The sequence below is a fragment of the Sphaeramia orbicularis genome, chromosome 11 (genome assembly GCF_902148855.1).
Source record: "Sphaeramia orbicularis chromosome 11, fSphaOr1.1, whole genome shotgun sequence".
In the NCBI taxonomy this organism is placed as follows: domain Eukaryota; kingdom Metazoa; phylum Chordata; class Actinopteri; order Kurtiformes; family Apogonidae; genus Sphaeramia; species Sphaeramia orbicularis.
Genome location: NC_043967.1, coordinates 31,534,083 through 31,547,931, shown reverse-complemented (window position 1 = coordinate 31,547,931; position 13,849 = coordinate 31,534,083). Strand labels below are relative to the sequence as shown.

At 37.5% G+C, this 13,849-nt stretch overlaps 1 protein-coding gene across 5 annotated transcripts in view; it reads left to right on the top strand.

The window, feature by feature from the left end:
• The window catches only part of trappc9 (trafficking protein particle complex subunit 9), a 374,675-nt gene that overhangs the window by 55,552 nt on the left and 305,274 nt on the right, over positions 1-13,849 (top strand). For all 5 annotated transcript variants that reach the window (XR_003936606.1, XM_030147332.1, XM_030147331.1 and 2 more), the window contains one exon: positions 8,972-9,057. Coding sequence is in view for 4 of the 5 variants with exons in the window: in XM_030147332.1 (XP_030003192.1) it covers positions 8,972-9,057 (86 nt within the window). In the remaining variant the exon portion in view is untranslated. The remainder of the gene's footprint in view (positions 1-8,971; positions 9,058-13,849) is intronic.

Genomic DNA, 13,849 nt, shown 5'->3' with positions numbered 1-13,849 from the left:
CCCCACCCCCGATCACCACCAAAATTTAATCATTTCTTCCTTATCCCATTTCCAACAAACCCTGAAAATTTCATCAAAATCTGTCCATAACTTTTTGAGTTATGTTGCACACTAACGGACAGACAGACAGACAGACAGACAGACAGACAAACAAACCCTGGCAAAAACATAACCTCCTTGGCGGAGGTAATTAGCTTTATACATCACCAATGACCCAGAATAGATATGATTACATTTTGGGAAAAATAAGTCAAAATTTCAATTTTTTATGAATTTTGAAAAGTCTTTTTCCCTCTCCCATTTACTTATAATGGGCAAAATTTCAAATCAATTTTGTTTCAATTTACTTCAAACTTGGCACATATATAGAGGCAATTGATACACTGACATCACCACACGCATATACATGATGAGGTCAGCTGGATCGATGCCAAAATAAGCTATATTACGTGCGAGGGGCGGGGTTTGTTGTGCCTGACACCACTTATTAGATTATGTAGCCACTGGTTGAGGTGTGTTGAGAAATGTTCTTTTTCTAAATCTAAATAGAATGTTTTTGCCTTGTAAATATTAGTACATTGCCGACATTTTTCAGTATTTTGTGAGATATTTTTGCACAGTCTTTTTTGCACTAAGTTTTTTTTACTGCTAAACAGAACAGAGTTGCAAAGGATTTTCATTGGTCCTGTGACAGTGACAATAATGATCTATTCTATTCTATTCTATTCTATTCTATTCTATTCTATTCTATTCTATTCTATTCTATTCTATTCTATTCTATTGTGTTTGCAGCACGATTTTAAAATATCGTGCGGTAACATGCACAATATTGTACAATTTAATGCAAAAGTAAATGGAACACATGACTACTTTTCTTTTGTCATGGTGAGAAATCTTTTCTAAACAGTACCAGACCAGTATTAACTCTACTGAACAATCCCTCAAGTAGTTTTCTTCTTTTTGTTTCTTTAATTTCATTGAAAGTAGATATTCTTCTAGTGCACTCTGCTTTTCTAAGGCTTTGGAAATTGATTCGATGACACCTTTCCTTCCTAGTCCTTGTACTTCTGTAGAGCAACCGTTCTGTTTTAATGCCTCAGAGCCATCTCCCAGTTTGCAGACGGTGTAGAAATCATTGTCTTGAACATATGCATTTATCTCTAGTCGTCACAGGTAGACACGTCCTTCAATGCTGAAGTCAGTACTATTTCTGCCTCAACAGACAGTCACTGCTCTTCAACACCGGTCTGTCAGATGTCAGATCTAGAGCTGCAGTAATTCAGAGAATAACCCATTAATTGCCTAATGTTTTGATTATTAACTAATCCAGGGGTCTGTAACTGCTGAGTCTTTTCCTAAAGCTTTGTCTAAAAACATAAGGAACACATGGAGATAAATAACAAGTATTTACAAACATTATATTATCTGTGTTGTAGTCCTAAATCCATTCTTGCATTATTCATCTGTAAAAATGTGCAGAGTACATGCAAAATAAAACCTTTTTTTTTTTTTTTTTAAATATTTCATTCGCTATATTAAGACCTGGTGTTTCAGTTTGTTTGTTTCTGTTTAATCATGCAAGTGGATGTTTCTCTCCATTACCTACTGAATCAGTTTTGTATTTTTATTTGTAAGAATAATAAAACTATTGTGCTTGAATAATTTCACAAATGCACCATTGTGACATTAGATTATTATAATGGAAATGCAAAGTTAAAATAGCATCTGTTCATCAATAATAACTGCTGCCAAGTGGTGTAAATAGTTTTGTCACAGCTCTGGACAGATATTTTTTTAGTCTATTTTGGGACAAAAACTGCTCTTTAGATTGTAAAGATTGGTGGTCTGTGGAGTAATGGATTTACGTAATGAAAAATATAAAAACTCTTTGATTCTAGCATCTGAAATTTAAATGTGTGAACTGATTATCATTTGGTCGTTCACTAAATATCACACAAAGACATCATGGACTTTGGACATTTTTCTAAAGTTTAGGACATTTTATACACCATACAAATAAAACATTTATTCAGGAAACTAATCCACAGAGTCACTGACACTAGAAAAAATAAAGTTATAGTACATATGCGGCCTTAATATTATCTCAGATTTTTTCAGTTGCCAATTTTAATGCTTTTTATACTACATGTGTTGAAATGTTATCCCATTACTGTCAGTGTATGCAGTATAACCTTATAAAATTAATAAAATAATTTCAAGACCATACTCTTTAATAGAGATAGCCTTTTCCTCATGATGATGATGTTGATTGTACTTATAAAACTAGTAAGGTTTCAAATTGTTAGATGAACTCCAGGGCTCTGCATTGGCAATAGAATGCATGTAATGATAAAACAATATAGTGGACTGTAAACCAGGCCATATAAGTATATTTTAACACAAAGAATAGAGTAAATGACACACAATATGCATGATATCTGAGGAAAAAAACAAAACAAAAAAACAACAAAAACAGATATAAATAGGCCTCTAATTAAATGGCACCAGGTGTTCTCCTAAAGCCCAACATATGTACTAAAAAGATATATCCTGCTGCAAAATATGTCTCTGAGGTTGTTTTTGTTGTTTTAGTTTCATAATACGGGTGAAATTCAGGCTCAGACTTGGACAGATTGTAAAAGTTTACATTTCAAGCAGAAAAAGCAGACGTAGAAGTGAATTCTTCTGCTGTTGGTTTATAATGTCTCTGTAACTGAAGGTCCAGAACTGAAATTTCAGGGAAAAGCTGTGATAGTAGGGGCTTAAATATATAGCACATTTACCTTAAAAAGTGTTGAAATTATAGAGAAGAAACCAAATTTCATTGCACTGTGCCATGATTCTATTCTATTCTATTCTATTCTATTCTATTCTATTCTATTCTATTCTATTCTATTCTATTCTATTCTATTCTATTCTATTCTATTCTTTAAATTTTTGATTTAGTTATTTATTCCGAACATGCAATAAAATTTAACACATATGTGAAGAAGCAAAACATGCATAATAATACAAATATCAACAGTCATAACAATCTTAGACAGGAGAATAGCACAGTAGTTCCGTTTACATGCCCGAAAAGGGGTGTGAAGAAGTGTAACTTCTATTCTATAAATGAAATTCTTCTGCTGTTTGTTTATGGAGTTGGTGGGTTCGAGTTGACCAATCAGCGCAGGTTGTCAGCGCTGAAGATATTAATTTAACTGCAAGGTAATAAAAAAGATGAAAATATGGACTTAGAAATTAGTGCCATTTTTTAAATGAGTTTTTTTGTCGCTTAAATTCCCAACACAGTGTTTGAAAAGCCGCTTCCAGGGTTGGCTGTAATATGCACTAGCTTTGTGATTAGTGAAGTGAGCACTATGGGAATAATCTTAAGGATTTCATAACACTTTAATATGTGCCACAGCTGTAAACCTTAACAGCTTTAGATTACTCCCAGCCTCTGTTGTATTTTGTGCCATGCTATGGCAACTGAGCTGTGTGGACTTTGAGAATATATGTGCATGTATTTTGTTGCTCTTTAAGTCATTTGCTGTGAAGCAGATTGATGTTTGGCTATAAACCAAGAGGTGCTCTAATGGGAGATTGTTTTCCCTGTAATTGTTCTGAGACTCACTTTTGCGAACTGGCGAGTCTGGCCATTCATTCGCTGCGATGTGGGTGATAGGCAATCTATTATAAAAGTATATGAGCATAAAGGGAGGTCAGTTTTACTTCATTTAACCCTCAGCAAGGAAACAGGGACCCGGTGCGATGTGGAAGTGTTTGGACAGTGACACCATCACTAGCACATTGGATAAGAAATAAAAAGATAACTATGAGGTTAAAGCGCTGACTTCCACCATTACAGGTGCTTGGGGTCGTTCAAATCAACACTGAGTGGGCCGCGTAGGACTCATTGTGGTTTGTCCACAGTCCTGATGTCTTAGAAAAGTGACTTACCAGTGACCCGAAACATAAAGAGTGGAAAGTCAGACACTTGATCTGAGTCTATCAGAGGACTTCACTGAAAAATAGACTGAAGGTAAAATAACTCTGAGCGTCATTCTTTTTTTATAACCTATACCAAAGCACTTTTATTGCCTAAAGCTGGAAACTTTATTTTTTGAGCCTTTATTATAGACAGGTATAGAAGAGATTGACAGTAAAGGTGAGGCAGAGACTGACAGAGATACAGATACAAATATCTGATTCTGTGTTTGGCTTTCATATGCTAACTAGCACGTTGACCCGTGGGAATCCACGCATTCTAGAAACAGTAGAGTTGATAAAATGGTGAGCTGAGCTAAGCTTACTGGTGTAACACACAGATTAGGAAAAAACAGAATGGCCCTCATTTTGTTTTGTATTGACATCGACCGGGAACATAAACTTTGACACAGGACTGAGCATGATGGTTTATTGTGTCCGGATCCACTGAACTGTAGTCTGGAGTCTGTGCAGAACAGTCTGCCACTGTGTTACGGTGGGCGGGGTCAGGAGGGGAACGTTAACAGGCCAGGTCTGACCAGGGACCGGTGTAGTGGAACTGGACAACAGTAAGACAGCCATGGGCGGCTGTGGCTCAGGAGGTAAAGCAGGTCGTCCAATAACCGAAGGGTTGGCGGTTCGAATCCCGCTCTGTTCATGTGCTGTTGTGTCCTTGGGCAAGACACTTCACCCTCCTTGCCTCCAGTGCCACTCACACTTGTGTATGAATGCGTATGAATGTTTGGTGGTGGTCGGAGGCGCAAAATGGCAGCCACGTTTCTGTCAGTCTGTCCCCGGGCAGCTGTGGCTACAGATGTAGTTTACCACCACCAGAGGGAGAATGTGAGAGCGAATGAATAATGGATCAATAATGTAAAGCGCTTTGGGTGTCTAGAAAAGCGCTATATAAAATCCAATCCATTATTATTATTATTAAGAATGAATGAATGAAAAATTAAAAATGTATAATATATAATATTATAATAAATGGTGATAAATCATATAGGAAAGCTTGAGTTCACGTTGAAGTTGGACAACAACAGTTGGAGGTCTTAAAGGGTAAAGCACCAGTGACTGTAATGGAGTTAGAGGAAATCCCTGGTATTGGTGGTCCTTTTTAATGCTGTTCATGTCTTTCTTTTTCAGTGTTTTCCATTACTTCACCACGCTCAAACACAAATCCCATCCTTTTCTTAGCTGAATTTTAAGAAGCACAGTGTGTCCCCACTATGAACTTGGACTTTTGACTTCTAAACCTGAACATGAACCATCATCCCATGGACAATATGGTTCTCAACCTACAAACAGAAATTCTACCCACGAAAACACATTGTCACAACAAGGCAGTAGTGTACCAGTGTTGAGTTCCTTCCTAAATTCATTGCAGTATTTTTACTCCTGTGTTTTCATGTGTTAATAATTCTTAGTGACAGGAGTGGTTAGCATTAGTGACTGTGTTTTTCAGATGTTTATACTAAGTGAACGGATGCTTCACTTTACTCTTGATAAGCGGTGCATTCCATTCCAGGTAGGACTGTGCTTTTTACAGTTGCAACTTCCACTTTAATGTCTTTTTTTCCTATACACCTGGCCTAGAAGAGCTTTGTACTGCAGCTAGTATTTTGTCTTCTCGAATTCTCTCCTTTTTTAGTACCTGACTGTAAACGACTGGTTATTTTAAAAGTTTATATTAGAGGTGGAAGAAGCTGGGATCTTAGTCTTGCTGTCAAACTGATAGCAATAATATCCTAAATCTGTTCTTTTCACTCATATACGACTCCTCAAGGTCATACATTTGCAATTATCTTGCTAGTATTTCAGTTATCATATAGGGTGTCCATAAAATCTCTTTACAATTTAACTAATTGAATGCAAAAGTAAATGAAATGATAAATCTGTGGAAATTATTACAAAATGAAAAGCAGATATTGAAGTTTGTTTGTTTTTTGCCGCATTTAATACACCTCTATATTCACACCATTAGTTGCACAAAGCACATCAAGATGGTACTGTATTTGTTGCCATGTTGGTTTTAGCATTGCCTCATCAATGGCATCAATGATCTTTTACTTCAGGTTGTTGTATCTTTGTTCAATACACAATATCTTTAAGATAACCTCATAGAAAGAAATCCAGGAGAGTGATATCAGGTGAAGGAGGTGTCATGGGAATTTGGCCATCCCTTCCAATCTACCACACTGCAAAAATCCAAATCTTACCAAGTGTATTTTTCTCATTTCTAGTTAAAATATCTCATCACACTTAAAATAAAACATAATCGCCTAAAGAGTAACTTTTCAGTGAGATGTAAGAACTTATTTTTAGACAATAGATCTTGAAAATCTTATTTCAAGAAATCTTATCAACATAATTTTCACTTGTTCCATTGGCAGATTTTTTTTTTATTTATTCAAGATTTTTTTTTGCCTAATTCGAGCAAAAAAAATCTACCAATGGAACAAGTGAAAATTATCTTGGTAAGATTTCTTGAAATAACATTTTCAAGATCAATTGTCTAAAAATAATTTCTTATATCTCACTGAAAAGTTACTCTTTAGGTGATTATGTCTTATTTGAAGTGCAATGAGATATTTTGACTAGAAATGAGAAAAATGCACTTGGTAAAATTTGGATTTTTGCAGTGCGCTCTGGAAATGTTTGATTTAGGAACCCACCAACATGTGGTGGTGCACCACCTACCTGGGAAATGATGGTTGGTTGAAGGTCACCCAGTTGTGGTGACGCATACTCAACATTAACATTTGCAGTAATTGATCTCTCATTGACAAAAAATGGACCAATGATTCGATTAAACATGATCCCACGCCAACCACTCCAGTTTTGATAACAATATGTGGACACCCTTTATGTTCAGGCTCTTGGTTTGTTTCTACACAACCCTGTTTCTCTGTCCCAAAGATACAGCAGGCCCATGTTATGGTCATGGAAAAATGCCTGCCATTATAGATAGCTATTATATATAACATAGAGGGAAAATCATTTAGTATTCCAGCATATGATTCTTCAATTTACATTATTTTATTGAATTGTCTCAACAATTTTTGATGAGTTCTGAAGCTTTTACACATTTTTCCTGTTGTGGTGCTGCTTCATTTCACATGCATGATTTTTGCTCCATTGCTCCGTCATAGAGCACAAGTTATATTGCAAATGAATGATTAATGTTGCCGATAGTTCTACAGAATACCTCTCTGTACGACTCACCAGTAAATATGTTTAGTCCCGTCTCTGGTCAATAAAAGATGAATTTCACAGTACATGAGAGATGTTTTAACAAAATAACTCGCCCTTTAAGGAAGTAAACCGACACAAGAAATGTGTAAGTAGCTGTGCGGCCATGCTCCGACTCAACAGTCATTATTGCTTTGTAGGATCGAGGTTTCAAAGAGCTGAAAGCCTTCGGAGATCTGCACGGAATCCCAACGACTGTTTGAGAAGTTAAGACCGAGGCAATACAAATAAAATGACAGCAGTCCACTTTGTTTTTCCTACTTTCTGAAGCGTATTTCACACTTAATTGGCTGGCTACGTGAGCATGCCTGTTAGCCAGACCCCAGGTTATGTGTGGGGGCATTTCTTCACATTCATATTACAGATATCTTTCTTTTGACTGACTTAATTTCCCTAGGTGCATGGTTGAAGTTTGCCTTCCATAAATCCTTTTTTTCCTGCCCGGGTCTGAGCCAGGATTTTCAGTCCGTCTTTTGCAAGTCTATTTACAGCAATAGACTCTCCAAATGGATCTGACTACGTTACGTTTGAAAATGGAGATGGGTTTGGCTACAGTGGGACTAAAGTAGCTCCTCAGTCCAACAAAGCTTTTCAAATCTCATTCAGAAATGATGGAGCGGTGCTGGAATATCTTCATATATGTATAATATATATTTTTCATAAAGCTAAACTAGGCAGTTTCTAAACTCTCTCTCTGCAGCTTTCCTTTCAGAACTTTCCATTTCTGTAATCTGAACCTTAGAAAATCTCCTCCAGTTCTATCTTTTTTTTTTTACATTTTGCATTTCCACACACAGCGGTTTCATCTGATTTTGTAGTTGAATCATCACAGCCTCAGTCAATGTTATTTTTCAGCTAACAGTGGCACGTCAAACCCATTCAAGCATCTTTTCAATTAAATTAGATGCTTATTACTACATCTCAAATGTCTGCATTGCTTTAAGTATGTGTACCATATGTATAAATTTGCAAAGAAAACAGTGACTGCTGCCTCGGCCTAGATTATAATAAAACCCTTTACTATTACTCGTCCTTAAAGCAACTGTAACTAAGCATGGGAGACCTCTGTAGCTCTCAATATAAGTGAAAATAGGGCTGGGCAATGTATAAATATGAATTTGATTAATGGAGGTTTTGCCTTCTGAAAACTGAAAAATAAATTAAAAAATTGAAGCTGATTCCTCTGTAGACCTTTCTTGCTCAACAATAATTCAACATGCAACCTGTTCTCTTCTTGTAAAATATTAATTTTAAGTCTTTCTCTAGTCATATATAACATACAGTTTTAGTAAAGACAATGTATTTTTAAACATGTTTTGTCTTCAGTTTATGAAATGGTTTGATTTAAGTCATAATTTGACCATTTTATCTAATATGGACTTTTTTTATTACTGTATTTATATCTAATATAAATATATGATATTGTTATTTATTTTTCATTGTTTTTCAAATGCATCCATTTAATTGCATTTTTCCATTAAAATTTGATCCTTTTCTTTTTGAATTCTGTATTTTTTTCCCCAACTGTAGTGTATTTTGTATATGTATAGTGTGCTTTATCTTCACTGTATCCATTTGTTGTCACAGTTTAATCTTGAGAGAGATGTTGAATGCATGTAAATATGAATGTATGTTTTATTTAAAATTTAATAGGCAACTGTTAAGGTTAAATTTCAACTCATTGGTTTAGGCAAGGCAAGAATCAACATGTATTATATTATATCACTGTCCCTCTTTCTTTTCCCAGACTTCCAGTGGGTTCAGGGAGATGTGTGTGAGGTCCAGCTCATGGTCTACAATCCCATGCCTTATGAACTCAGAGTGGAGAACATGGTGGGTGGAATTCCTTACAAATTTAATATACTGTTATAATATCTAATAAAAGAAAATGAGGAGTTTGGGTTTTCAAAGCATCCGATTTCTTTTAGGATCCATGTAAAGGGGTTAGCATGTAGCAAGCTAGCTTGCTGCTGTGGATGGAGAGCACAGTAAAAGTGTCTCAGTTTCCTGTAAAAGGCACATTTAAAAAAATATATGTATATATTTATGCTGTATTGTCACTATTTTCCCTTGCCATCAGACTGCACTCTCTGAAAAAATTTAAGCATCTTTTTAACACCACCAGTTTTCCTCAACAGAGACTATATTTTTACGTCACATAGTTGTCTGTTAGTTCTGAAAGGTGGATTAAAACGTGAACGTCACATAATAACACCAACAAACCAGCTGGTCAGTTCAGCAGTAGATCAGCAGTTTCTGTGCACTGTGAAATAAAAAGATTGTTTTGTCAAAAAATCTTTTGGTTTTGAGGACAGTGGTATGATGGCTTCAATTTCATGGGTGTTAGAAGCACTATAAAGTGTACTCTAAACCGGGCACAACTTGCATTATTGGTGCCGGCCTATCATTTATATGTGTCTTTTTTTTTTTTTTATCTATGCACATTAGCAATGTTTACTTCTATCTTAACCTGATTTTGAATGGGAGAACCACTGTTGCATATGTGGTCTAGATTTTGTAGATTTATTCGTCTAGGTCAAGGTCAAGGGTCATGTTAATTTCAGCTCCAGTTCATTATCGACCAAAAAATCCTCAACAGCCTCAACTCCATAATTCAGTCGTTCACAGTCTTTCCACAGGTTTTCAGAAGCTACTTTCTAACATGTACATCGTGATGAGAATCAAAGTGCTTACCTTACACATTCACAGGTCCAGCCATAGCTCAGTGAAAACACCAGGTTGCTGACATAAAGCTGATTTCATAGTGTAATCATACACCAGTCGGAATTACAACAGTGAGAGAAAGTGAAGAAGCTTTGTATACAGAGAACAGGCTCCTCTCACCTTCCTAGCAGTAGGAAAACATCACCAGTGAAGATGCCCCCCCACGGTGTCATTAATTTTATGGTTTCATACAACATTCTGTTAGACCAGATAGGTTCTATATTGAGGTAAGTGTAAGACCACTTAATGCTGTTTTCCTGTGCAGAGTAAAGTTTGAAGAGAGCTATCAGACATCAGGGAGTCCAGTTTAATTGTATTGTTTAACAACTGCCTGGCAACTGCAGCTTTTTAAGTTGAGAACGTTTGCTTATTAAAAGACCTCCAACTGAAGCGCAGACCTCCACTTCTGTGACTTCCATTTCTAATTTCTGCGCTTTGTCACTCCCTTCCCACTTCTTTTCCTTTGCACATGCATATACTAATTGAGTCACTTTATCAGGTTGGAGGGTGCAAAAGATTACTAAATAAATTGCTTTTCTTCCCGCTCACCGCTGTGTCTGTTTATGAATGCATTGATGTGGCACAACTTGGAAATGTAAAGCAATCATGGGGCTCAATAAAAGGCCAGCAGGGAGAGGCCTACCATCAGCAGCAAGATAGCAGCGCCATAGCAACGTTCAGTGTACTACCTGTCAAAAGTGACGGTGCTTTAATTATTCCGAAAGTCGAGAACAAATTGCCGTGAAAGTTCTGTGGCAGGGTGTTAACGGAGACAGCGGCGTCTTAATTGTGTCTGGGAGGCGATGGCAGATAGACCCAGACAGGTCTTGCTGGTTGATTTAGCTGCCCTGCATCGTCTGGTAACGTGACATGCTGTTACAGACAGCAGGACATGCAGACAACCTCCAGCTACGAACATCTGGGAAGTGCTTAAACTGGAGGAGTAATCACCTGCCAGTCGTCTCGGAGGTGTATTTGTAAGGATTAAAGCTCCAGTGAGTCATATTTGCATCTGATAAGTACTGTATCATCTTCCTAGAACCTGTGGACTAGCTGCAATAGAGTGTCTTCTATTTCCTGATTTCACCAAACCGAACATGCAGATGATCATTCTTTTTTGCACGGTCCAACTACCTAAAAGGAAGCTTTTGCTATTTAATATTTTGGGCCTTTCTACTGTTTTATCAGTCATTTCTAGGCAATTTTGCTTACCATAATTTCCGGAATATAAGCCTCTACTTTTTTCACCCGCTTTGAACCCTGCGGCTTAAACAATGATGCGGCTAATTCATGTTTTGCGGGCTAACGAGCTTCAAGCCACCAATACGTTTAGGCTCGTCATACCAGACCAATGAAACTACCAAACAGGTCACAGTGAACCAATGAAACTGTTCGAATCACCGTAAATCAAACGCACTCGCACTAAATTCTTCAGATCAGTCATTTTGCGTGTCATGCATACACCCTTATCATGGAAAACACATGAAGAAATGCATATGAGGCAGCTTTCAAGTTAAAGGTGATCAATCTGGCTGTCGAAGAAGAAAACAGAGCTGCTGCACGTAAGCTTGGCATCAATGAATCAATGGTGAGACATTGGAGACTGCAGCGTGTGGCTTATATTCAGGTGCGCTCAGTAGTCCGGAAATTACGGTACATAGCTTGAGATCACCAGTTAAACACATACCTGAAGGGCTTTACAATGCCAGTACTATAATGCACACACTCTCCTTTGCAGTGCTGCCAAGTTAGCGATGTTTATGCCAGATTTGGCAAATTCTAACACGCCTCTAATGACCTTTCCTCAAAAAGCACTTAACAACAAATCCAATTACTTTTCCACTCATTTCAACTCCCTTAAGAGTAAAAAAGCCTCTTCTTGTCTTTTGCCTGTATCAAAGTGTATAGAGGCACTGATGTGAGTTCTTTGTCATTGTTCTAAATGACACGTTTTTTCCCCAGAAAACATAGTTATGAAGAGGTATGGCGCGATGATGTGAACATACCATTTTTAAAACTTTTTTTAATCAAACTATACATATACATACAACAGAGTGAAACAACCTGGATGTATCTGACTGTGAGCCATGATGGGAACTGTCTGAATTCTCTAAATGCAAAGGAAAAGAGCTTCAATGCTTCCTTTAGCAGAAGATACACTGACCCATTCTTTGTCAAAGGAGAGGACAGAATGATGTCCCACAATTCACTGCGGCGCCAACCAGACGGTTCATGAAAACAAACGATCAATACGACAGACAGGATGCACATTTTCATCTTAAGTCACAACTGTCGGATATGTTTTTAACTTCAACCACTTGTTAGTGTCAAATGTGAAGTTGATGCAGTAGAATCTGTGTTTATGAGTTCTTCACAGTCTATACTTATGTCACTTTCATCTATTTCAGTCACAGACACTGTAATAAAACTAAACTGTGAACAGTGAACTGTGAACTGAATCTTCAGGAAGAGAAATGCAGTAGAATCAGACTTGAGGAAGTGTATCAAAATGTTCTACATGTAAGCAGGTGATGTTTGATTCACCAAGTAAATGTAAGAATGACTACATGTGGGCTTGGTTTATTTGTGGACATAATTTATAGCTTTATCCTTATATTGCATATTTTCACTATTTTGAGAAGAGGATCTATATTGATAACAAGAATAGCACTGGGAGAGCGCAGACCTCCACCAAGACAGATCTGCTGCCCCCCCCCATGTTTGTTTGTTAGTTTGTTAGCAAGATAGCTCCAAAAATTATGGATGGATTTTCAGGAAATTTTCAGGAAATGTTGATACTGGCACAAGGAAGAAATTATTAAATTTTGGTGGTGATTGGGCGTGGGGGGTGAGGGGGCCCACAGGGGGCCCACGGGGGGGCCCCACTGATCGGCCTTGGCGGAGGTCTGCGCTGTCTTTTCTAGAAAAGCACTCGGAGAGCACAGACCTCTGCCAAGGCCGAACAGTGGGGCCCCCCCATGAGCCCCCCCATCCCCGATCACCACCAAAATCTAATCATTTCTTCCTTGTGCCAGTATCAACATTTCCTGAAAACTTCATGAAAATCCATCCATAACTTTTTGAGTTATCTTGCTAACAAACAAACATGCACGCACACAAAGCAAAGCAATCACAATACCTCCTGGTGGAGGTAAATATGAGCGAATAGGAGGATGAATGTGACTGACGATAGAGTAAGTTTTGCCTTTACATAGGTCTATTTCTGTTCAAACCTTAATAATGAAGTCAAATTTTTACTGTGTATGTTTATATTATGTAAGAATACACCACTTGAAGTATCCGTGATATGTTTTTTGAAGTCCATCTACAGAAAATTGTAGTTCCTTACCATCTTTCCTTAATCCCATGATGTTTTCCACTGAGGTACAGGAAAAAAGGCTTAGAAAAGTTGATAAGGAGGTAGATTTTTGGACTTTTTGGGCTCACCCGTTGTGTGTTGATTTGGACTGAGAGGAGAGAGCTGCAGAGGGAGGTTGTGTTTTTTAAGATGAAGACACGCCAACCTGATGTTCAGTGGACGGATGTCGTTGGTCAGTCTGGCAAGGTCGATGACATGAGTCTGGTTGGTGTGTTCTCTGCGATCGGCCATCGTTAATGCCATCGCCAGTCTTTTCGACCGATTCAACATGTGTAATCGGCCACTACCCATCGTTCAGTCAGACCAGTCTGATTTGTGGAGGGATAGCCCTTGACTAGTGAATTAGTGAACCAAAAGGTTAAATGTGAATACAGCTATGTCAAAGTACTTCACACTATTATTGTCTTCTATAATAGACCATTCACTGCTCATATCGTATCTGAATGAGTGCCAGTCAGTGTTGCCTATGGATTTCATTCATTCCATGAACTGAACACTGTTAGCATCGTACGATTTCTCCTT